This window comes from Eschrichtius robustus, chromosome 7 (assembly GCF_028021215.1).
Source record: "Eschrichtius robustus isolate mEscRob2 chromosome 7, mEscRob2.pri, whole genome shotgun sequence".
NCBI classification, from domain to species: Eukaryota; Metazoa; Chordata; class Mammalia; order Artiodactyla; family Eschrichtiidae; genus Eschrichtius; species Eschrichtius robustus.
The window spans coordinates 127,403,116-127,429,108 of NC_090830.1; the positions used below are offsets into that span (position 1 = coordinate 127,403,116).

Genomic DNA, 25,993 nt, shown 5'->3' on the forward strand with positions numbered 1-25,993 from the left:
AGCATAATGTTTTTGAGGTTCATTCATCTTGTTGCATGTATCAGTAGCTTGTTCTTTTTATTGCTGAGTAGTATTTCGTTCTATGGACACACCATACTTGTTTATCCATTTATCAGTTGGTGAATATTTGGATTATTTCCAGGTTTGGGCTAATATGAATAATGTTGCTAAAAGTACTTGTGTACAAGTCTTTGTGTGGACCTATGTTTTCATTTCTCTTGGGTAGATAACCTAAGAGTAGAATGGCTGGGTCATATGGCAACTTTATGTTTAACTTTTTTTTTTTTTAATAAATTTATTTATTTTATTTTTTATTTATTTTCGGCTGTGTTGGGTCTTCGGTGCTGCGTGCAGGTTTTCTCTAGTTGCGGTGAGCGGGGGCTACTCTTTGTTGCGGTTCGCAGGCTTCTATTGCGGTGTCTTCTCTTGTTGCGGAGCACAGGCTCTAGGCACGCAGGGTCTAGAGCGCAGGCTCAGTAGTTGTGGCTCACGGGCTTAGTTGCTCCGCAGCATGTGGGATCTTCCTGGACCAGGGCTCGAACCTGTGTCCCCTACATTGGCAGGCGGATTCTTAACCACTGCGCCACCAGGGAAGCCCCATGTTTAACTTGTTTAAAAAACAATAAAACTGCTTTCCAAAGTGGTTGTGTCATTTTGCAGTCCTACCAGAGTGTAGGAGAGTTCCAGTTTCTCCACATCCAAGTAGAAAACCATTGGGTTTTGCCAGTCTCTTCTATTACATCTACTTTAGTTGGTAGGTAGCGTATGAACATTCTGAATCATGTTTCCTGGTGCACCTGAGCAAGATTTCTCAAGCGTTTGTATCTGGCTGACTGCTCAATCATAGGTTATGTGTGGCTTCAACTTTACTATTAGATATTAACAAATTATTTTCCAAATAGATTGTAGCAATTTCACTCCCTTTAGAGTTCCAGTTCCACCACATTTTTGTCAACATTTGATATCAATAGAATGTTTGATTTTGCCTGTCTGGTGGTGTACCTCATTTGGTTGTAATTTGCATTTCCTTGATTATAATCTTGTTTATTCTTTTTTTTTGGCCGTGCTGCGTGGCTTGTGGGATCTTAGTTCCCCAATCAGGGGCTGAACCCCAGTCCTCAGCACTGAAAGCGTGGAGTCCTAACCACTGGACTGCCAGGGAATTCCCCTTAAAGCAGTATTTATATATAATTATTAGTTGTTATTCAGATATTCTATATCCTTATTAATGTTTTGTCTGTTTTACCTACAAGAGAGTTGTAACATCTCCCACGAAGATGGTGGATTTGCCTGTTTCTCCTTGCAGCTCTATCGGTTTTTTCATTCACATACTTTGAGGCGAAACGATTAGGTATATACTAGTTTAGAATTGTTATATCTTCCTGGTAAAAGCCAGGAAGCCTGGTAAAAGCCATTGAGGCTTTTACATTACATAGCCACTCTTTAATCTCTAGTAAAGCTTTTTGCCATAAAGCCTGTTTCGTCTGCTGCTGGTATACCTATGTCAGCTTTCCTCTGTTAGCGTCTACTGGCACATCTTCTTTCATCCTTTTACCTTTAAACTTTCTGCATCCTTATGTTTTACACGTTTTTCTTATAGAGGATGTATAACTGTTTTTTTTAAATCCAGTCTGAAATTTTGTACTTTAATGGCATTCTTTAGTGCATTTACATTTATTATAAGTAATCTTATGTTTGGGTTTATTTCAACTATCTTATTGTGTACTTCTAATTTCTTCTACCGTTTTCATGACTTTTCCCTCGATCATGCTTTCTTTTGTAATATTTATTTTTTCTTCACTCCACTTCTTTACATCCGCTATATTGGAAGTTATACCCTCTATTTTCCTTTTTTTTTTTTTTTTTTTTTACAAGCGGTGCCCTACATATTTTAACATACATACTTAACCTATCAAAATTAATATCAATGTTCACGGCTTCAAAATGATCCACAGTGTGGGAGCTGGAGTGAAAAACAGGTGTGGGGGGCTAGATAAAATAAGAGTCGTCCTGTATTAAGGGAAAAGTGGGTTAGGATCCTTTACACTATGACCTTTACTTTCGTAATGCTTACAATTTTCCATAAGTTAAAAATCTTAGAGTTGGTATCTTTACCCTCCTCCTGAACAATACAAGGATTTTAGAGCACTCTATTCCAGTCACTCCCCCGTGATGCACACGCTGCTGTTGCTTGGTATTTTTGTTGTACTTGGCTGTTTGTTTGTTTTAACCACAAATTAAATAACATCATCGCCATCATTATTATGTTTTAGAGTACCCCACACATATACTACTTCCTTTGCTCACCATCCCTTCTTGCAACTCAGACCCTAGGCAATTACCTTCCATCTGCCTGAGGGACACACACATACACTGCGTAGGGCTTCCTCACCCTATAGAGTCCCCTGTATTGGGTCAGGTCCCAACTGGCAAAGGAAACCTCAATTCACCAGCCCAGCTGACCTCTGGATATGCAAAGGTCTTGGGACCCATGACACATGGGTCCCCTGTGTGTTGGTTGGATGCCCCTTGCCAAGGGGTCCCACAGTCCTCTGTACTCTTCCTGTGGGAAGCAGAATAATGGCCCCAAAAGATGCCCACATCCTAATTCCCGGACCCTAAAGACTATGTTACTTTCCATGGCAAAAAGGAATTAAGGTTCCAGGTGGAATTAAGATTGCTAATTAGAGAGCATTAAAATAGGGAGATTACCCTGGATCATCCAGGTGGGCCCAATGTAATCACAAGCATCCTGAAAAGTAGAAGAGGGAAGCAGAAGAAAATAATCCTTTGAAGAAGGAAGGGGGCCACAGCCAAAGGAATGCAGGCAGGCTCGAGACACTGGAAAAGGCAAGGAAACAGATTCTCCCCTAGAGCCTCTGGAAAAGAATGCAGTCCTGTTGACACCTTGATTTTAGCCCAGTGAGAACCATTTCAGACTTCTGACCTCCAGAACGGTAAGATAAGTTTGTACTGTTTTGACCACTATGTTGGTGATAATTTGTTGCAGCAGCAAAAGGAAACTAATATGTCTCCCACCAAAGTATCATCATCTGTTTGCTTGTCTGTCCACCCCCATCAGAGTATAAGCTCCATGAGTTCAGAAGTATGCCCGTCTTATTCACACTCAGCCCAAGGCCCTGATGGTGAACAAATAAACCTGAGAGCTGGAAAGGGCCAAGAAATCACTTAGGCCACCTAATTATTTTAAATGAGAGAAAACTGAGGCCCAGAGAAGGGCAATGACTTGCTTAAGGCTGCTCAATCTGTACCAGCCTGGGACACCACCCTGCCTTCTGGTCCCTAAGCCATAGAAGCCCCAGGACAGGCACTGTCAGGGCACAAGAAACCCTAGGGAACTCGGGACAGCTGGGAAAGTCAGGTAAGACCGAGAGAAGATGTCTAAAATGACTTGAGCAATCTTAAAAATGTTAATCCCAATGGAGTCCCTGGTCCACCAGTAACTACTAGGGCAGAACTGCGCCCAGCACCCGCCTGATCAGCTCAATTAGAAAGACACTTTCACCTGAAGCTTTAGAACGGCCCATGGGCACGTAGTTAATGGCAAACTGAAGGCCTGCTTTCAAGAATCTTATTATACAGCAGAAACTAACACAACATTGTAAGGCAATTATACTCCAATAAAGATGTTAAGAAAAAGAAAAAAAATCTTAGCATCTCACTCTTCTGGCCAGAGTCAAAGCTTTGGGCAAATTAGGAAAAGGTACTTCTTCCACAAGACATCTTTTTCCATCTGTCAGAATATTGTCATAATATACCATTCCATTAGAAAAAGACGCTTTACTCCCGATTTGCCAGAAAACTATCAGAGATTCACTCACACATGTATTACCACGTCTATGAAGTACAAGACACCCCCTTAGATGCGAAGCCCTTGCACAGTGCACAACCTGCGGAAACATACACAGCAGCCCTGTTAGGCAGTCTGGTCTCATCCCCTTCACTGACCTCATCTTCCCCCACCTCAGCCCTCAGGCCCATTGGAAAACAACCTTGACCTCAGAGTTTACCATTTCATGTCTAACTCCTCCACTAGGGGCCCCAGCTTTTACTCCCTTCCCCTTGCAGACAGCAGGGGTTGAGGATGAGCATGAGAAGCCTGATAGTCCCAGTCAGAAAGAAGGTGAGGAGGTAGGGAGACAGCAAGTAGTGAATGCTAACTGAATGTCTATGGGCCAGGAGCTGGTTGAGGAAATCTGGTAGCTCCCAGCACAGGCCTTGGAGAAAGCCCACCCACTACCCACTACCTACTGGGGAGATGCTGGGTACACTTTTTTAGCCTCCGAAAACCTCATTTTCCTTTCTGTGAAGAGGGTATGATTGTAGCACTGCCGGAAGGATTTAAGAAACTATGAGCTCATGCTGGCGCCTGTAAAGGCTCTGGACGTGCGAGCTGTTGTTATTTCTATTATTATCAGCACCATCAGCCCAGGGACATCTGCCCTTCAGGCTGTCAGCTTCCAGGCATATCTTGCTTTAAACAAAATTGGGACGATACATAGTTCTAAAAGCAAACCACATGGCTAGGAGGAGGGAGGGTGTGTTACAAAGAGAAACGATTGCTCGTTATACTAAAGTACCCATTACTAGATAAATAGAAAAATCCACACCGCTTCCGAGTGGAATTGCTTTTCTCTGGGAACAATTTCTGACATGCTGGATGGGCCCAGTTGGGCCCCAGGCGGCTCCTTGCACCATCTCCTTCTGCCCCCCACTGCCTGTGCTCCTAGCCGTCCTCCCCCAGGCGAGCCCCAGAAGCCCCATGGCCAGAGGATGACCGGGTGCATCCAAGTAGGCACAGCCCAGCTTTGGAGAGGGACACAGGTTAAAATGTGAGCTCTGCAGCCTCCCCTCGTGGATAACACGAGGGCAATCACAGCACCCACCTCGTGGAGCAGCCGTGTAAGTGGTACCAAGACGATGCTATAAAGCACCTGGTCTGATGGTCGTGGTGTTACCATTACTAATATCAGCTGGGAGACTTCAGCGCAAGGCAGGGTGGGTAAGAGAAGAGCCACCTCGAAGCCCCTGTTCTCAGTTCTCTGGATTTTCTTCCTGCCCCCGTTTATACACACACACAATTCTGACGTGGTTGTCACCTCCATCTGGCCAGAATGTTGTATCCCACCTTTTTGATAGAATTCCCAAATGCATTTTTTTCATGTTACTACGTCTCAATTAGAGTGAATTCAGCTGCAAGTAAAAGAATACCTGACTTGTAGTGGCTGAAACAATAAAGATGTTAAATTATCTTGTGTAACACATCACAAGACTTCAACAGAAATGTCACCAAGCCTTCATTTTTTTTTTTTAATATAGCTTTTCCAGGCAGCCATCACCAGTGTGCCAGCTTTTTATCCCTTAAGACTTTTGTCACCTCTGGGCTGCCTCAGCTCCACAACCTGCCAGTGACCAGAAGAAGGTGAGGTTCCTGGTCTTTTTTTTTTTTTTTTCTTTTCTTTTTAAAGAAGGGAGCAAACTCCCTCTCAGAGCCCACCTAACAGACATCCCCTTATATTTCAGGGACCGGACCTGGGTCACCAGCCCTCTCCTAGAAAAATCAGGGAAAATAGGCTGTTTCTGCTGGTTCACACCCATCACAGCTCACCCACGTAGGGCAAGGGAGAGACTGTGCCAGTACACAATTAAGAAAGCAAGAAGGAGAAAGTGGCTGTCACTTTACACGATTAGCCCCCTCGCTGATCGAGGAAGGAGCTGGAGCCCAAGAGTGGTAAAGTCCCGCGTCCAAGGCCACAGGCGACCTTGCAGAAGGACCAAGATAAAAACCCAGCCACTGGCCCAGCAAGCTCCCGCCACTTCACCACGTGGCTTCTCAACCCACTACAGCTGCCTCTAAGCCCCAAAGGGCAGAAGCCCCGTCCCCGGGACCCTCTGAGCTCGGCCAGAGGCATGACATGCACCAAGTCAACACCGTTACAGAAGTGAGCCCCTGACATACTCAGGCCCCAGGGCGGGGGGAGCCAAAGCACTTCCTGCCCCTCGCGAGAGCTTGGCAGGCGGGTCAGCGGGAACCCAGAGCCTGACAAACAGCATCTCTGTAGCTGCCTGGACACCCGCCAAGCTGCCTCATTCCCTAGGGCTGACCTCATGTTTCTGAAGAGCCTCAAGACGCCTGAGGTCTGTGTGTTGCCTCTCATGGTTCAGTTCTGCTGCCAGCAAAGGAAATGGCCCAGGATGGCGGCTGGGGGCCACGTGGAGAGGTGGAAACTCAGAGCCCAAGCATCCCTCCCCACCACCCACCCCTGCCCTGCCCGACTTGTGCCACACAGGCCCCGTTCCAGAAGAAACTGAGCAACGCTGTCTAACCTCTGAGATGAGGCCCATCCTGATCTGCCTTCCTGCTTCCATCAATCTGAAGGTATCCCTCGAAGACACTGTCACAGTCTGACTCTTTCCGTTTCATTCCAGACTTCTGGAAAGGGAACAAAAAGGCAGTCAGACTTCATCTATCGGAGCATCTAAGAACATCTCAGAAGTCAGTTCCACTGCCACAAAGAGAGCTGGAGAGCTCATCTGAGGCCTGTGCTTGGTGACAAAAGTAACTGCTGATTTACCCTAGAGCTGGACCAGGCAGCCACTCCAGCCTTTCTGCGGTCACTGACAGTGTACTGAGGCCCAGGGTGTCACCCGCCAAAAAAAAAAAAGCGTTTATGAACTTGGCCTCCACTTCCAGACATTCTTTCAGGGCAAAACACCTACTGTGGGCAAGGCCAACAGCAGACAAGGTGAGCAACCTAGGGAAAGAGCACGGAGCCAGGCCCCCAGGACACATGAGCATCCTTTCACTTCTCTCCAGGGCATCTATCTCACAATCACCACAACCCACCCACCCAGGCTGTAGCTCCGAATCAAGGCATTTGTTTCCATTCATGTTCACTTAAAAGTGTTTATTCCCCTTGCAAAACCACAAGGGCTAAAAAATCATGGGAGGGAGGAAAGAAGACCTCGCTTATTTGCCAGCCTCTCTTTGGCCTGACCAAGGCGGACTGGGCCCGGCAGCTGGCGGTTTTAAACTTTCCTTGCAGAAGTTTTTCTCAGAATGGTAGCTCCAGTCTTCAGAACTTGAAAAGCCTGCATACCTTGCAAGTATGCAGGCTGCAGGAATTTTCCATTTATAGAATAATATTCTTCATACCACTCTGGGGGCCAGCGTTCTCGTGGTAAGAGCTCGGAGTTCAGTGTCAGCAAACCGGCCACACTTCTGCAGGAGCCCCACGCCATCTGGGCCCTTTTATTTATTTTTGGTGGGAGACGGGAGGAAATAAAGGAATAGCTTTTTAACTTGAGTGCCAACACAAACTTGGAAAAGGAACTGGGTTGGCAAGTGCAGAATATCACTGCCTGGTTTGGGGACTTAACTGTTAGGGAGTAGTAGGTGAGGAAGAGACTGAAAAACATATCTTCCACCCCACACGCAGACAGGTGGCCAGAACAGGCATCACGTTACCACCTCAAGGCCTTCCCCATGCCTGCTACGTGGCCTCTGGATTGCTCCTGAGGGCAGGGGCCCACGCCAAAGGCACAAGGCCCCATCTCACTTCTCTTCTTCTAGTTTTCCCTGTGTGCTACACTAGATTTCTGCTGATGCATGCACAAAGTCTGAAATACCTTCAGGTTCCATGATATAGTGGGAAGGCCACCATGCCAGTCATGAAGAGGCCTGAGTCCTAGTTCTGGCTGTGACAAATTCACCATGTGACCTTAAAGGAGCCCTTCTCTTCTCTGGGTCTCATTTTCTTCATCTGTAAAGTAAGATCGGAGTGAATGATCCCAAAGATCCCTTCCACTGCTAACATTCTGACTCACTCATTCATTCTAATGTTAACCTGTGCCAGCGCTAGGTTCTGGGCATCCCCTCCTGGGCTATTCTAAACCTGCTGGGCGCAGCCAGACCCATAAGCATAGCCTAATGACCGCTAATGACGGCTGCAACACCAGCCTCCCAGTCCTTGTTTCAATAGCCACAGCTCCTCCAGAGAGAGGAAGGAAAACCCTGCCCTGCCCCATGAAGCCAGCCCTGCCTGCCAGCTCAGCCACCAGAGGAGGCGTTTTCCCTGTCCCACAGTACCCTACAAGAATCCTCCCAGCAGCTAATACCTTTCCTACTTTCCATCTTTTTAAAAAATGTATTGCCGCTTCTCCTGGGAAGGACATAACCACCTTGCAGCCACCTAATCAAGTCTTCTGATTTATTTTCCAATTTTTTAGAAAATTTTTTTAATTCATTTCAAAGTATTCAACTGTGACGCTGAATACGCTGTGTTATTCAAATTGCACATACACCTCAGATTTTAATACAGCCCCCTGACCCGGGGTTGGGGGTGAGGCAGGGAGCGTGGGGAGCTACACACACACACACACACACACACACACACACACACACACACACACACACACACACACACACACACACACACACACACACACCAATCACTGTCCTAAGGCCGGAAGGTTATCTGGCCCAGCCCGCATCCCCACCTGTCACCAGCGAATGGCCACCTAGTCTCGGAACACCTGTTGGGAGGTACGTCGTGCTGTGGGAAAGTCCTGCGTCCTTCCGCTACTTACTAGGCAAGAACCAAAACCTCTCTGAACCTCTCTGAGGTTTCTGCGAGGATTTCACCCAGTTGAAAGCTCTCCAAAACGCTGTGCAAACGGAAGTTACTTGATTGCTAGGCTGCTCTGACTTAAAAACTGCATCCTTAGGTCGCGCCAAGTCTTGCCTCCCCACGTCTTTTCCTGCAGATGCTGGTGAGAAAGAGAGAGGAAAGAAGGGGTTTCTCAGAAGGCTAGCCCAGGGCACTAAGGGCTGGGAAGTGGGTCTCACCACCAGGCCGAGGGAGATCCAGGCCTGGTCATCGGTTACAAACCGAGGGAACAAGGCGAAGGTGAAGGCGGGCCCCAGCAGCCGCCCCTCCCGTACTCCGATCCCCTACTTTCCCCTCCCCTCCCAGCTGCGCCGTAGGGCACGTCCCCTCCCCCGATTCACCAATCAGCGTCCGGAGCGGCGCCCGTGGCAGGGGGCTCAGGTCGGCAGCCAATTAGCGCAGCGGCCCGAGGCGGCGCCTCGCCCGCCCACTCCCAGAATGAAAGCCGCCCCGCAGCTGGCGAGGCTGGTGCAGCGCGTGGGGCGCGGAAGCCGCGCGGGCCAGAGCGGAGCGCGCTCACTGCCTGCCTGCCTGCCTGCCCGCCCGCCCCCCTGCGCGTCCGCCTCCGCTCCGCCTCGGTCCGGGGCACGGGCGAGGTGGGCGAGGTGGCCGGGGCGGGGGAGGGCAGGGGGCAGGGCTGAGGCGACGAAGCCGGGGGCGGGGAGGAGCGGGGCCGGATAAAAGGCGGCGAGGCGGCCCCACCCCGAGGCAGGCCGGCGGGCAGGCTCGGCGCGTCCCTTCCGTCCGGCCCGCGCCGGCGGCGGGGAGGCGGCGCGCGCGGCCCGCAGCCCGCCCATGGAGGCTTTCCCCTGGGCGCCCCGCTCGCCCCGCCGCGGCCGTGCCCCCCCGCCCATGGCGCTCGTGCCCAGCGCCCGCTACGTGAGCTCCCAGCGCCCGGTGCACCCGCAGCCCTTCAGCTCGTGGAACGACTACCTGGGGCTCGCCACGCTCATCACCAAGGCGGTGGACGGCGAGCCGCGCTTCGGCTGCGCCCGCGGCGGGGACGGCGGCGGCGACGGCTCCCCGCCCTCCTCTTCTTCCTCGTCGTGCTGCTCCCCCCACGCTGGGGCCGGGCCCGGGTCACTGGGGCCCGCGCTGGGGCCGCCCGACTACGACGACGACGACGACGACGACGACAGCGACGAGCTGGGATCCCGGGGCCGCTACCTGGGGGGCGCGCTGGAGCTGCGCACGCTGGAGCTGTGCGCGGACCCCGCCGAGGCCGGGCTGCTGGAGGAGCGTTTCGCCGAGTTGAGCCCGTTCGCTGGTCGCGCCGCCGCCGTGCTGCTGGGCTGCGCGCCCGCCGCTGCTGCCACCGCCGAAGTGGCGCCGCGCGAGGAGCGGGCCGCAGCGTGGGCGGCTGAGCCCAGGCTGCATGCTGCCTCCGGGGCGGCCGCCGCCCGGCTGCTCAAGCCCGAGCTGCAGGTGTGCGTGTTCTGCCGGAACAACAAGGAGGCGGTGGCGCTCTACACCACCCACATCCTGAAGGGACCCGACGGGCGAGTGCTGTGCCCCGTGCTGCGCCGCTACACGTGCCCCCTGTGCGGCGCCAGCGGCGACAACGCACACACCATCAAGTACTGCCCGCTGTCCAAAGTGCCGCCGCCGCCCGCCGCCCGCCCGCCGCCGCGCAGCGCCAGGGACGGCCTGCCCGGCAAGAAGCTGCGTTGAGGACCCGGGCTCCGGTCTGCTGCTGCCACCACCTGACGCCACAAGGGTCGCCGCCTGCCCACTCTCGTATTTGGTCTGCGCACTCTCCCTTGCTGCTGGGGAGCATGGAGCTCAGCAGTTGGCTCAACTTGGGATGTCGTCTTGTTTTTCTCAAAGGAAGCCGACGGTACTGAGTACTTTCCTGTCGAAGAGCGGTTGAGAGTAGACGCTAAAGTCTTGATTTATCTCTAGTTTGTGCACATCCAGACGGTGAAGGCTGGGTATTCCGCTAACTGAAATGTGGCAACTTAGAGGCGCTGTTTATTTATACGTCGACCTATTTTAGATGCGCATCAGTATGAAACTGTCTCAATCTAATCTTGGATGTTTAATTTTATGAATGGAGGCACTTTACTAGGTCTAGAATATTTTTTTAAAGGCCTCTTAACTGAACTTAACTGGCGATTTTATGGAATGTCAGCAAAATGACTTTTATTGTTTGAAACAAGTAGTATTTCTGTTGTCCTTAATCAGTTATAATTCCAGGCGAAGCAAACCCCCGGCCTGGTAGCATTATTAAGTGAAGGCTTAGTAAACTTTCCAGTATTAGTTTGGGTGGGTGTTCCCTCCTTGTGGCTTGTTTCTGTCCTAGCTGGATGTAGCAGGTAGAATACAGCAGCTCCTTATCCTTTTATGTACCAGATCTTTTATTACTGAACGAGCAACTAGCGTTTTCCACCTTTAAAAGTCGTGCCAAGTTATAATGTTGTGTATACACTTGAAAATGGTGCTGTTTAAAAAAACCTGTGCATTTATACAGTAACAGTATGTTAATTCGTTAATCTTGCCTTTAACTCTGGTACTTGGCCTTTTGTCTATGCCCCCCACCCCATTCCAGTTTTTCAAAACATTTGTCATCCTTCAGATCAAAAGGGAGCAGTATTAATTCACTCTGTCTGAATTGCTCAATTTCAGGGTTCCTAAACAGTGGAAAGCTCATTCCAGCTGTTGCCTCTCAAACTAAATATAAGATGGAATCCTTTGAGCTCTGGAAAGTCAGTGTAATAACCTGGGTTCAGGAAGGTTCCACTCTGGGCTATGTTGGCTTTAGGCATCACAGGCAGTCCTCAAACTGGTATAAGCACTAATTAAAGGGACTATTGGGGGGGGGGGGGGGCGGGAGACAAGGAAGACAGCCTCTCATGTTCCCATTCTCACTGGAAGATTACCCTTCTCTTTCTGGAATCCCACCAGTTATCCATAAATGAGATTAAATCTAATCCTTAGCAAAGGTGCTTGACTCCTACTTTAACCTCCCACCCTCATTTTCAAATCCACTGTAGTGAGCACCACACCATATCTACCATCAGGACAGACATAGAAGGCAAAAATGGAAATGAATTAAGATGAAGTCATCTGAAATGTATAAAATCACTATCTGAAAATACCAGCCAGAGATTTAGTCTATAGAGGTTCCAGGAGAGCTTAGCTACGTTATTAAAAATTAGACTGCTTTCATGGTAAACAACTAACTTCCTCCGCAGCAAATTTGCCTGATTTGAACATCCTTTGAAGCTGCCGTAAATAACACTGGGGGATAGCTATGAGCGTTTATTGGTCAAAGGAAGGTGCATGGGCGGGGGATGGACGGGACGATTTGTTGGTCAGGAAAAAATAATCCACTTGACTCGGCCTGAACTCAAGTAGCTTAATAAAACCATGAAATTAACTTATTTTCTTCAGTTTTGCTAGAAGACATACCAGTTTAAATTAGACTTGCTTTTTAAGGAGTTTTCAGGTCAACATGAATTCCTGTTACCTCTTGCCACTGCTCTAATTGTACCTTTTCAAGAGTCATTATTAACTGAGGGGTGCATTCTCCAGACCAGAAGATATGGTTAAGAAGGTGACTTAACCGTATCAGCCCCCCAAACTTGCCTGTTCTCCAGCTAACTTTAACTCCCAGTATTTTAAGCATGAACAGGGAATATCAGTAGTTTTGTAGAGATCTCTTATGAAAAGTTTACTAACCACGCTAATACATTTAAAAGCAACTCTCGATCTGAAACATGTTTTAGACACTTGAAAAGCTAAAATTAGGGTAAAAGGAAACCCAATTTTTTGAAGTGTTAAAAAGTACCCACAATAGTGTGACAAAATTACTTGTTTTCATAAGAACAGACTGCATACTTGGCCAAAAAAAAAAAAAGTATGGAATCCTCAAAAGAGCTTCACCAACTGTGCAGGCACAGACTGCTTTATATTTTAAAATTATACCACAAATACACATGTACTTCAAAGTTTCAGTGTTAGTCCTAATTTTCTAATCTGTTCTTAGCTACAGTATGAACATTCCATTAATTTCCTGTATATTTCAGTTAGACTTATGAAATCATTAATCAAGTCTACAGCCAAATCATGCCACACCATATAGGTGCCAACCTCCTCCTGGTAGCCACTATGGGTAACTACTAGGATGTCGAGTCTTTTTTGGGCCGCTGTCTCTGCCCTCAGACCCATCCATATTGACAGCAATAATATCCCCATCTAAAAATGCAGAAACCACTGGCAACATGGAAGACAGTGAGTAGGTGGGTCGTTCAGCTTTCCTTTGACACCTGTGAATAAGCACTGGGGGCGGGGTGAGGTTGTGAGGCCTTGACAGTGGAAACTGGAGAGCAGGATCACAAGCAGCTGCAGACTCTTCTGCCTTTATATCCTGTGCTCTGATTCCAATACCCAGGACAAAGGACTTGGGAGAACAGGACGTCTGGAAAAGGGTCTGGGCAGGAAGGGTGGTTTGCAGACTAGCCTGGAAACGTAACCATCAGACACGCATCTGTAACTCATCTAAACAAATCAGCGTAAATGAATCGTCTGCTGCAGCCGATCTGTGATGGCCCAGGTACAGTCCTGTTCTAGTAACTTAAGACAGAGCAGGTTACTGCCCCAAGTTTTTTCACTTGGTACAAAAGGAAAGACCCTCTCCTCACAAAAGAGGACCTTTTAAGACTTTCACTTGTTTGAAATCCAGATATTAAGAAAAATGTTTTTTAAAGTGTTTTTTTTTCACAGTTTTCATAAAGGTCTATTTCATTATTGGTGGGTAGCGCATTTAACAGTTAAATACATTTAAATAATGTATAGGTGACTGCACGACTGCAGCATTGGTAACTAGATAACCAATTCAACTAGAAACCAGCTAACAAGTAACTGCCTAAGTCTTTAAAACACAGCTCTTTAGATCATCCTTTGTTTTGATCACCTTCCTGGGTGGAGGCAGGGGAAGCCTGCTGGTCACACTGGAAGTATATTAAGGCCATGTCTTCTGATATCCATTCCCAGAGGTTTCTTTCAGCTGGATTAAAGCCTCCAGCTCCAGGGCAAGCCCAAGGTTGTGGCCCCCAGCATTAATGCTCTTCCCATCTACCAGAGCAGACAGTTTAAGCTTCACACCAGGCCTCAGAGTCTGAGTGTAGCCCATTCCAACTAAACTAGAGTTGTTGACTTTTGCAGAAATGGAGGCAGTGAGATCCAAACGATATTTAGCTACAATGCCAAAGCGAGTGCAGTTGGTTCCTGATGTCCAAGCAAGGTTTACTGAAGTGTCAAGATCTTCACATACTTTTTGATACCTCCAAATTCTGGCCCATCATTGACCTTAGTGTGTAGCTAGAAGTCCCCAGTCCTGTAGCCCACTGCAAGGTTATTCCTTGTCAGCTTTGACTTGGCACTATCAAAGGTCATCTGGTACCCAGCAAGCCAGCCCTCATAACCAAAGACTGCTGAACCGTGGATTGCAGGTCCAGCAAAATCAAAGTCAACACCACGACCAAGGTTTATACATTCCCTCTTGTAAGAAGACTTGATTTTACCACTTTTCTTTCCTGTTTGGTGAAAAGGTGGTATCAAATGTCAGTTTCAAACCTTGACAAATCTGGTCTTCAAGAGCGATTTCAGAGTATTATCAGTGTTGCACTTTTCTGTGAAAGTCAGACCACACTCACACCATTTGGTCTCCAAGGTCCCGGTAACTTTACCAGTGTCTGCGTTAGATGAACCAGATGTTGAGAATTCCACGCCACTGCATGACTTTGTTTTCACATCCAGTTTCACCAACCCAAAACCAAATCCTTGGTTGAAAATATCTCTGGCAGCTTTGCCAAGGTCAGCACATGATGGAGGAATACACATTGGCTGCGGGCAGTTCTGTCTGTAGGTCGCTATGGCGAGGCCAAGGGGAGAGGTGAGCCGGTGGTCTCCTGGCGGGGAGGGGGAGGCGCCGCTGCCGCCCGGCTAGCAGCTGAGTCCACTCAGCTCGCTCGGGGTCTGGCTGCAGCTCTAAAGTGGTTTCTATCATTGTTAACATCGAAAAGGAGAGGCTGCATCTGATTAAGTTTTCAAAAAGCATCAATACTCCCTCTTCTGGCCTTAAGGCTATACCAACAGAAATTCTCACCACTACTCACACAAGGAAGAATGTAAGTGCCTATAGCCACTATAAATTTGCAACTAACATTCTGTGAAACCAATTATGATTTTTCTAATTTCAGGGGAAAACCCAAGATGTACACTGCACACACACCGTACTCACAGAGAGGATAGCTTTACAAGGAAACTAAGGGGTTCATCATCACGGAACAGAGGAGGACGTTTAAGTGGAAACATCCTAGCCACATTTGCTTTCTGTTATATTTAGGTTATTTTCTGATACCCAACAGTGAGAAATTTAACAGCACTGGTAAAAACTCAAGTTAAAAAAAACCCCAACTGAATACGCAAGCTCAGCATTATAAATAAAACACTTTGACTGTAACCACAGATCAACACTAAAACAAATTCTCTAAGTATTTTATTTATCATTGAAGAAAAAACACAGCAGCAAGTTCTGTGTTGGCTTCAATAAGACCAAATAGTTAATCTTTAACATAGCTACTACACTCCAAAATTGAAGTCAACACAGTCATTACTACAAATTACTTGGTGAAAGAATCTATTCTGAAGAGAAAGGAAATTAGGAAAAACAATTTAAACAATTCCTCCAAACCACACATTTATAAATACTGTCATATTTAAAATGCTTGAAAGGCATGAATTCTCCATAAATGGAAAAGCGGTTTGCTATTGGCAACAGAAAAAAACTCAGCAACAGTTTACCAAATGCTTTAAAATTTAAAAGCTGTATCTGTTTTGGATTCACACTTTAGCAGTATTCTTGTCATTACAATAATGACTGCAAATTGGTTTATACTCACCTTCTCTCAAGTAAAATCTACCGAAAATTCCTCTGTATCCGGTGTGTGTAATGTTTACTGCACTTACAGTAAACCTAAAAACTTTCTAAATTTAGTAGATAGTAAATACCTCGAAATACCTAGAGGTATGTCTCAACCACTAGTGGTGTGAGAATTGTTTCAGCTCTCTGCTTTAGCGTCTTCAAATACATTTTCTGTAACAGAATCTTACTTCATCCCAAATTAATATCAGGTATTTCGAAATCAAAAGAAAAAAGATCAGTTCTATACCAAGATACAGGTGTTACTGAACACCTGAAGAATTCCCATTTTAAATTTATTTTTTAGTTTTTCTTTTTTGTAAACAAATGATTGATGAAACAATGCAACACCTCAAATTCCAAAAAAAGGCATGGTTTTCCAACCTTCTGTGGATACGGTGCATGATCAACCTATTACATAGGATTAATACAAGTTCATGCTTTTTGTGTTATGGTGAGACATTAAAGAGTCCAATTTAGATTGGTTGAAGCACAAGTATAATATTTCCTTGAATGTCATCAAACCTATGTAAAGACATGAGTTTGAGTACATTATCTTGAGACTTAACGTCGTACTGTGGTCCATCCATCTTCATCAGTCTCATTTTTAGTGCGACGAAGAGATTCCCTATCTTTCTCAGCTCTCCATGAGGTCTTCTCTTTTTCACCTTCTCTGTCTCGGTCTCGATCTCTTTCTCGATCTCTTGAAAGAGCTGCAGGAGGAACACGACGAGGGGCATCCCGCTCTTCGGCCCGGTCATCTTTCCTGTCATCAGCACGTCTCCAAGAACTTACTTTTAATTTAAAAAAAAGGAGAGAGAATAAATTTGTACTGTATGCTATTAGCTCAGACTAAACAGAGCTGAAGCAAAAGGAATGCCTCAAATTACTCGGAAATCCTGTACTGAAAATAGTGATAGAGAATCTTCATTTAAAAAAAAAACAAACAATAAAAGCTAAATACACTTAAATCATTTTGATACAATTTCTGAAAAACCTTTAAAACAATATACAGACTTAGAAATATAAGTTTGCAAGCAAAAAGAAATCACTGGCCTGGGAAGTGTCCTGATTTTTTTTTAAATTTAGGATAAGGTGACAAAAATCTGGCTGAATAAAAATTTTTTAAAGGATTTTTGGCTCCTGTTGAAGAAGATTTAACAGCAAATAAATGAAACAATGTATTTCATTAGGGCTATCAAAGAAGAAATACCCTTACAATCTGGTTGTAACAAACCAGCTAGTAAAAGCTTGTGAGGCAACTACTTAAGTGCTACGGTCATTTTAAACAAAGCACTTTTCACTAAAGCTTCCATTGTTACAATTCCAGAGAAAGAATGTTTGACACTTTGTGCTTATCTACCAGGACCTTACTTTTTTCCTTCTTTACATAAAATAAACTCTTTTTGTAAAATCAATATAGGTATTGCTTACTACACCACTGAATTAGTCTACTACTATACTTTGAATTTAAAGATGAGCTAAACTTCACAAAGCAACCAGTGAGTAAGTTTGTGAGAACCTTGAACTCTAAATGAAATAAAAGATCTACTTGTCCATCTTGGTTTTGGTGTTCATACAAATTTAAGACATAGCAAAACCCCGAATTCCCTCATATATTACGGCTCTCCAGTGTTCAGCGGTCATACAGAAAGAACATCTCTACCTTCCTCACGCTCTGGTCTGAGAGGAGGTCCTCTTCGGTCTCTGTCATCTCGTCTTTCTCTTAGATCACGGCGCTCATCTCTCTCACGACGGCGGTCATCCCGATCCCTATCGTCACGACGACTTGCATCTCTCCAGCTTGAAGATTCTTCAGCTGGTCCTCTTCTCCAGCCAGCTTCATCCCTGTACCCATTCAAAATGACACGTTAAGTTCTGTCATTAGACTCTACGGGTTAATTTTAAGTGAATATATCATATCCAAGTTAGCAAATAATAACAGGAATAAAGTTTAAACTCGTGACTTGACCTCAAACTGTATGCCTCAGGCATGGAGGTCAAATGAGAACACCTGGCTCTGCACTGTCCAACACAGTAGTCATTACTCATTCCAAATGCTCAACAGTCGAATGTGACTGCTGGTTACCATATGAACATTACATATACAGGACATTTTCATCCTTGCAGGAAACTGTACTGAACTGTACCGGTCTAGATTAGTACAAAGCCACTTTGACCAGAGGAAGTAAGCTAGAATTCTTACTACTAATAAAAGTAAAGAGGCTTTTAATAATTTAAAGGCAATAAACTGACCTCAACCACAAGGGAAAAGCAATTGGCAGTGAAGAACCTCGACTGGTTCCACTGCCATAGAGCTACACAGCCCACAGCCAGCCACACAGCTCCAGCCTCCAGGTCCTCACTCTGTAGAGAGGGAACTGGTTCAATTAACATGACCTCTAAATTTTTTTAAATCTACACTATGATTCTACTAGATAAATTGGGGGGAGTGAAGGGGATGAGCACCATTTTTCGAAAACAGTTGGGAATGCATAAGAGAGCATTAAAAGAATCCTAAGTGTAATGCCACAGACACTTCTTTTAATTAGAATATCAAACCTCGGCCGTCTGAAGCGGTCCTCGCGATCCCCATCTCTCTCTCTGTCCCTCTCCCTCTCCCTCTCTCTGTCTCTTTCTCTCTCCGGGTCCCTGTCGTTCTCATCGCGATCTTGATTATCTCGGTCTCTCTCTTTTTCCCTGTCCCATTCACGGTCTTCTGATGGTCTCGATTCTCGAGGTGGACCCCAACTCTCTTCTCTGGCTTTTTCTTTCTCTCTCCATCCACCTATGTTTTTAAAAAAGAAAAAAAAATTTTTCCACTCAAGAAACAGATTGGCAGCCATGAATCTTGATGTTAATCCATCACCATTACAAATGCTAATTAATTTAAGACACTCTACCTCATTTTAAAAAAACCAACTAAATTCATTTAACCTCATTTCATGGAACCACCAACTCCTATTTATGACTACCTATTATTGTTTTTCTAACATATAACATATAGGAACTTTTATAGCCTAGGTTAAGTGTTCCATATGCAGAGATTTCAGGTATAAAAATCTGTTCTGACGGTAAAGACAACTCATTTAAGCAGAAAACAAAGGGTGAGGGGTAGGATCTAGATCTCTGAGAGGCAGAACCCCAATTACTAGTTCATTTATACCTTGCAACATTTTCAAAACCTTTCTAACTGAAGACTCTTTCCTTTCACATTCATGCCCCCCACCATTTACCACCCGTAAAAAGTCCTGAAATAAGGATAAATCCTTTGGCCCTGCTCAATATCTCACACTTAGCCATGGGATGTCCAAATCTAGAAACAATATATACATGTACACACACATATGCATGCACACACAAAAAGAAACCAAAGGAAGCAGAGATTTCAATGAAAATGTATTACAGCTGCAAGGCTAATAATTATTAGTCACTAACATTTATATTACTGTGTGCCACAGAACTAGTCTAAAGCCTCTGCCTGTATTAGCTCATTCAATCCTACCCATAGCACTGAGCTAAGTAGATTATTCCATACTTGCTAATTTGCTACTTGCTAAAATCTATAATCCCAAAATTAATACTCTAGCACTTTTACAAGTCGCTCGCAGACACATACAGAGTGACAAAATATTTGAGTCGCCTGACGGGCCTGTTGTCAGCTGAGGTCAAACAAGACAATGCCGTCTTCTTGCTGCAGTTCTCCTACTTTAAACAAGTAGCCTTTTGGTGATCTAGTTAGTGCCACATTTTCACATTTTTGTGCTTTTTGTTGGCGATTTCAGTTTTTAAGTGCGCCACCAGCCCTACGCCCCAGCAGTCTCAAGCACAAGAAGGCAATGGATATGTCTTAGGGAAAAAATACACGTGTTAGATAAGCTTCTTTCAGGAATGAGTTACAGTGCTGTTGGCCATAAGTTCAATGCTAATGAATCAATAATATACATTAAATAAAGTGTCTTTAAACAGAAAAATAAAACAAGGTTATGTGTTGACTGGTTGAAAAACTGACCAGAGGGCTCACAGAAACCTAACCTGGTACTTCCCTTAAGAGCAATGGTTCAGTATTCACTAACTTTATATTATATTACATAACTATCATGAATTAATGAGAATCTACTAGACTGTTACCCCCTTTTTACACAAGGCACAGAAAAGTTAGGTGGCTTTCCCAAAGTCACAAAGCTTCACAGTGGAATGAAGTGAGAAGAAACACAAGTATGCCACAGAAACCACTAAGGATAAAGGGCAGGAAGCTGCTCAAATTTGCATTTAGAACAAATTACAATGGTTACCGAAAAGATGTAAGAAAAAGGATGAAACAGCAAAGAACTCCCATCTTATACAATTAGATGGACAGTGGTGCCCCTGAAGTGTGTGTGTGTGTGTGTGTGTGTGTGTGTGTGTGTGTACGTGTACTGGAGAAGGGGGGGTTCACTTTTGATGGGTTGAGTTGGAAGTGTCAGTAACACTTACAGGTGCGATATATAAAGTTGGAAACACAGGTCTGAAGGTAAGGGGAGAAGTCATCTGGAGAAGACAGTAACAGAAGTCACAGACCTGTATACATTACTCAAGAATAATAAAAAGTATGAAAGGATGAGCAGGCCTAAGACTGACAAAGTAAAGAAATGGGCTCCTCTCGTGAACATAATCCCATGGTTGGCAAGAGTACAGACAAATGTTTAGTTAAGTATATTTTGTTTTTCATTATTTATATGAGGAGGCTAGTCCAGGACAGAACCTGAAGAACACCGATACTTAGGGACGGGTACAGAAGGAAGGGACCTCAAAGAAGCAGTCAACAAGGAAGAGGGAAAACAAAGTGCATATATCACTAAAGCAGAAAAGGGGGTGAAGCTATTTGTTTTGGTGTGAAAGATCTCAGAGGCAAGCTTTTGACATAAAAGTCACTGCAGAAATATTCAAGGAAAGATAAAAGACCAGTTTATCTAAAAATAGTAGTAATACAGCCCAACCTCTGTCATAAATCTGTTAAAATTTCACTTTTTTCAGTTGAAAAGAACACTTCTTACTTAACAATCAAACTGTAATTTGTCACCTGAGATCTGAGCTCCTTGTTTGAAATAACTTGCAATCCTCTACAGAACAGTGGAGATTAGCTGGTGTAGAATTTCACGTTGTATTTGCAAACACATCAAGCAGATTACATCTATAAAGCATCCAATCTGGTTTCTTGAATACCAGAATTTTACCTGGTTTGACAAACGGTCTCCAGGGACCAGGTCTTGCGTCATCACCCCTTCTAGGAATCCGATCGTCATCAGCCCGTCTTGAGATCCGATCATCATCCGTGTTTCTCCAAGGCCCCCTGTCATCATCTGCACCGCGCCTGGAAAATCTGTCATCATCTGCACTGCGCCTGGAAAATCTATCATCGTCGGTATTCCGCCAAGGTCCTCGATCGTCATCCAACCCACGCCTGGGACCCCGGTCGTCATCCATGCCCCGCCTGGGACGATCGTCGTCAGCGTTCCGCCAGGATGACCTCTCCTCATCCGCACCTCCTCGGCGCAGACCCCGGTCCTCATCCATCCCACGCCTAGGTCCTCTGTCCTCATCAGCTGTTCGCCAGCTTCCTCTGTCCTCATCCAGTCCTCGTCTAGGTGGTCTGTCATCATCCGCCTGACGCCAGACACCCCTGTCTTCATCGCCAATTCGTCTGGGAGGCCTGTCGTCATCTGCATTACGCCAAGAAGGCCGGTCATCGTCTGTCCCTCGGCGAGAGAACCTATCTTCATCAGGACCACGTCTTGGGCCTCTGTCGTCATCCATGCCACGCCGGGGAACCCGATCATCGTCTGGTCTAAGAGAGGACTCTCTCTCTTCATCATCCCCCGAACGCCTTGGTCGATCTTCATCTCTTCTTTGAGGCCTCTCTTCATCCCGCCCTTCTCCACGTCTCCACTCCCTACAGAGTAACAAGCCAAACATCTTTAAGAGTATATTTTCTTAAAAGCAGGTGATCTTTTTGGGAGTGATGTTACTCACTTCTAAAAATCACTTCAGTCTAAATTCATTAATCCTACTCCTAAAAGAGTATGTTCCACTAAAAAACAACACAAAATCTTACAGCAACAATTAAACCAATAAGCAGACAAGTGCCTTTAAAAGGTTATCTGCACTTTATGAGGAATACCTTAGCAATTTCTAAATCTATTACTACAAGCTTTCAAAACGATGAGAAAAATGTTATGCAACTGTTCATTCTTACTCTAACCTCAATACTATTAGTTTAGGGAATTGAAAAAAAAAAAAAAAAACTGAAGCATGTATTTCCCAAGATATTTATAAGTCAGTGATTACAGCAGCACTGAAGCAAAATTTCAGTAATAGACATGCGTACAATTCTTCATGACTCCCTTTTCCCCACCCCTACAAAATAAACCAAATGAGAAAAACACTGATAAGATATTAACAGGATCTATGATTTGTTGGTACTATTTTCCTTAACTCTACTTACTTCTCTGGTGGGCCTCTTCTCCACTCAGAATCTGTTTCAGGTACTTTTCTCCATGTGCCTTCTGAATCTCTATCTCCCCAACGAGAGTCCTACATTGAGCAAAGTTAATGAGAGGCACTACATTAGCAACACTACTGATCAACATATAAACTGAACAGGAATCTCAAAGAGCCAGTAACAAAAGGACAAACAGATGAAAAGAATAAGTGAAACATGAAAAGAGATGGACTGTAAAAGGCCAGAAGAAAAGGAGGAAAAATTTCCCTAAGTTTTCTGCTCTAAGTAAATTGAATCCTGATAGGGCACACACATGCCAAAACGGGTGAGTAACAGACCATATGCTCAAAGCTTCCAAGGAATAAAGCAGAGTATCTACAAAAGTAACAAGACCAAGACTATTATCAAGAACCCTCCTCCCATTAGGTACTAGGACAGTGAACACAGGTCTCTAATCTTCTGGAGCAGGATGACTTTGAACTGGCCAAACCAATGAACCATTATGCAACTGAAAGAGAAAAACAAAACCTCTTTTGAGACATACACAAAAATACTTGATAAAATATACACTATACAAAACAAAAAAACTTATCTGCAAAGGGGAAAAGGTGATATACAGTGTAAACATATTTTAAACTAAATCATGTTGCCAACAAGGTTGTAAAACTGTTAAATGATTTCTAAATAGAGAGATTAGCACTGTTTTAAAGCACTGGAGGCAATAAAACTTAAGGTGTGCTCAAAATTTTGTTTTGTTCTGAAGAGAGGGAAGAGTTCTCAAAATTTACAGACCGAAAGCTTAGACTTTGAAAAGAACAGATGGTAATCACTAAAAGAACAGAGAAAAAAGCACAACAAATGAGCTGAGAAAACTTCTGAAGTTTGGCTTAAAGAAAGGAAGGGGTGAGTGGCAGGGACATGGAAGCCAATAAAAAAACACCAAACCAAATGTCAGGAATAAAGCCGCATATACTAGTTACCATGTTAAACATTAACAGATAACTAAAGACTCTCCAACTGAAAGGGAAGAGGGGGGCCCACAAACAGAAACAATAAAAAAAAAGGATGAACACAGAATTTCAAAAACTAACGAAAAGAAGAGAATTAGAAACCCATAACCACGGGTGATTTACCTCATCTACTTCAGAAGATGAAGCAAATTAACAGGATGTAGCAAATCAAACACTGTACCTCTGATTTCACACATACACACAGCATTTTGTGCCCAACAGAAAAAGAATACTCATAATATAAAAATTAGCAACAAGAGTAACAAAACTAAAAATCTATCTATATATTATAAAACGAATTGAAGGCTACATAGATAACTAGTAGCAGGTCCTCCAGTAAAATTAAGCATTTGATACAGGTGTGGCACAGATACCTCCAGCTACTCACCTCTAACCTTAACAAATAAGCAGTATTTTATTTAAAGGGCAGCATGGGCACATCCCAGGAAAAACAAGGAGCATGCAGGCAGATGTCACAGACACGATAAAGCATAAAACGAGCTCAGAATAGCTAAAGTATAGGTGACTAAGAAGAATGTGGTGAAAGATGAAGCTAACGAAAAAAGCAATAAACATAAAAGGCCCTGACTGCTAAGGCATGTTTTTTACCTTTGGCTCTAAGCAATAAGTACCACTCAAAGGAAGGTCTGAAACCAAGAGCAGGGCTAACAATCAAATATGCATTATGAAAAACCAAGCAGGCCACTGTACAGAGGAAGATCTGAAGCTGGGCAAGATTACGATCAGGGAAAATAGTAAGACCAGTAAGTAATACAGGCAAAAGAAACAATCTGAATTAAGGCAGGAGCATAGGGACAGAAAGGAGAGGGAGGGGTTCAAAACACTGTGGTTAAGTAGGTACAATGCCACCACGAGAAGAGGGGATTAAAGAGAGACCCCCTTTACACAAGATAAAGTGAGAAACACAGGTCAGTTTTGGACATGAATGCATATTAAAAATAAACATTTAGACCAGCATTTGAATCACCTGGTACTCTTGTTAAAATGCAGACTCTGAATCAGAAGACTTGGCACTGGGCCTGAGATTCTGCATTTCTACCAAGCTCCTAAAGGGATGTTGAATACTGCTGGTCCCCCAGATTCATCTTTGAGTACCCTCACATCATCCTCCTAAATCCACAGTAACTCCTTTCAAGGAACCAAAACAGTCCCTCTTCCACATGACTATGTTACTTTTTGTCAAATACTTAGTTTCATGGGATTAGTTCTTACTGAATTAAGTATTCTAAACTGAAGCCTATTATAAAACCCAAACTTTGCTAAGACAACTCTAATCCCCTCCCCACTGCCTCTAGGAACCTTCTGTCTTTGGGAAGACAAAGCAATACCAGACTTAAAAAGAAATGTGAATAATGTGCTTTAAAACACCAAGCCCAGACACTGACACGTGCGCTGACCAATGCATCATGCAAGAGACCTGGCTGATAGACACACATCACATAAAAACAGAGTGATGTCTATACTTACCTTTCTAGAAAGTGGATCATCACCAAGTCTTCTCTCCTCCTCTCTACGACGTTCCCTTTCTTCAATTTCCAACTCCCTTTGACGTTTTTTCCTTTCCACCTCTTCTAATTTCTTTACCCGCTCCTGATATTCTCGAAGCTCCTCCTCACGTTTCGCCCGTTCAGCACGCTCTCTCTCTTCCCGCTCTGTACAACGTATCAGGTTATAAAGTGTGCCTCCTACCTGCACGCTTCCCCTAGTGCTAGGTCTACTTCTCTGGTATTAAAGAGGCAGCATAATGTAGAAGGAAATTCTTTTTAAGAATTTTACAAGAGTTTACAATCAGCTAAACTTGAATATCAGAAATATTCAAGAAAACAAGTATTACGCCACTCAACACAACTGAAGAAGAATCCCTCCCCCAACTCCTGAGCATCTGGGATGCCAGGTAAAGGATAATCTGAGAGACTTCATCTAGCATGTGTTGCTCAATAAATGTTAACACTATGTAGACTACAGCGATAAAAAATAAAAAGGCAGAATTTTCAAAAGAACACCAAAAACGTGGAAATAAGCTGGCAGAGGACCTAACACCCTCACAGATAAAAAACTGCAGAAAACTACAAGCTGGGTTGTCAGAACCTGAGAACTAGTTAGTTGCAGTTAAGAAGCCAATCATCTTGGTTCCACATTCCTCTATTTTCTAAGTAAGACTGTATAAACTGGACCTATCACCAAGCTTACCATACACCTCCAGTCTGTCTATATAGTTACCTTTTAGCATTTTTTCTTCCGCCCTCCTCTGCTCTTCTTCTTCCTTTTCTCTATAGTAGGTTATTCTTCGTTCTTCTTTACGTTGTCTTTTACGTTCTTCCAAACGATTATGCCTTTCTTCTGCTAATCGCTCTTCAAACTGTTTAAGTTTTTCCTGTAATTGAATGGTCACCAAAAAATAAAAAACAATCAAATTTTCAAGGGCTACAAACTGGCAGTAAGCTTTAAGTTTACAAAAACATTGCAAGTTTCGTGGAACCACAGAAAGCAACCTTTAAGAATAAAAACCAAATTTCCAAGTGACTGAAGTTCTCGCATGTCAAATTTTTAAAATCTGAACTGACAGTATTATCTATACCCAGTGGCTTTATTTTTATACAATAAATCAAATGATTAAGTCAGAAACTAAGAGCAGGACACTTTTGATCTAGTTTTTTCCTTTCTGAATCAAAGAATAAACAAAAGCTTGTATCAAAAGCAAATTTTATGCAGTCTACTTTCACCTTCAGAAAAATCTGTTCATAAGTGATGGTTACTTGGCCTATGAAATAATTTCAAGATACCTCTGTTAAAATATTATTTGAATGACGATTATAAATGTTAGCTCAAGACAGAATGTACCACCAGGTTAAAGAAGAATCCTTAA

General features: G+C 44.4%; 2 protein-coding genes and 1 pseudogene across 2 annotated transcripts in view; 1 reads left to right on the forward strand and 2 right to left on the reverse strand.

The window, feature by feature from the left end:
• Positions 1-9,485: 9,485 nt before the first annotated feature.
• NANOS1 (nanos C2HC-type zinc finger 1) lies at positions 9,486-11,489 on the forward strand. The gene has a single exon (XM_068549070.1). It carries the CDS (start codon positions 9,486-9,488, stop codon positions 10,359-10,361), a length of 876 nt encoding a protein of 291 aa, XP_068405171.1. The 3' UTR covers positions 10,362-11,489.
• A 1,919-nt stretch (positions 11,490-13,408) lies between these two features.
• On the reverse strand, positions 13,409-14,768 carry LOC137767493 (voltage-dependent anion-selective channel protein 2 pseudogene; annotated as a pseudogene).
• Positions 14,769-15,175: 407 nt separating this feature from the next.
• Positions 15,176-25,993, reverse strand: part of EIF3A (eukaryotic translation initiation factor 3 subunit A) — a 31,965-nt gene continuing 21,147 nt past the window's right edge. Inside the window, exons 16-22 of the mRNA XM_068548635.1 lie at positions 25,348-25,501; positions 24,595-24,779; positions 22,100-22,188; positions 20,832-21,547; positions 18,178-18,403; positions 17,282-17,463; positions 15,176-16,409 (exon numbers count right to left, since the gene is read on the reverse strand). Of these exons, the coding sequence (XP_068404736.1) occupies positions 16,180-16,409; positions 17,282-17,463; positions 18,178-18,403; positions 20,832-21,547; positions 22,100-22,188; positions 24,595-24,779; positions 25,348-25,501 (1,782 nt within the window). The 3' untranslated portion in view covers positions 15,176-16,179. The remainder of the gene's footprint in view (positions 16,410-17,281; positions 17,464-18,177; positions 18,404-20,831; positions 21,548-22,099; positions 22,189-24,594; positions 24,780-25,347; positions 25,502-25,993) is intronic.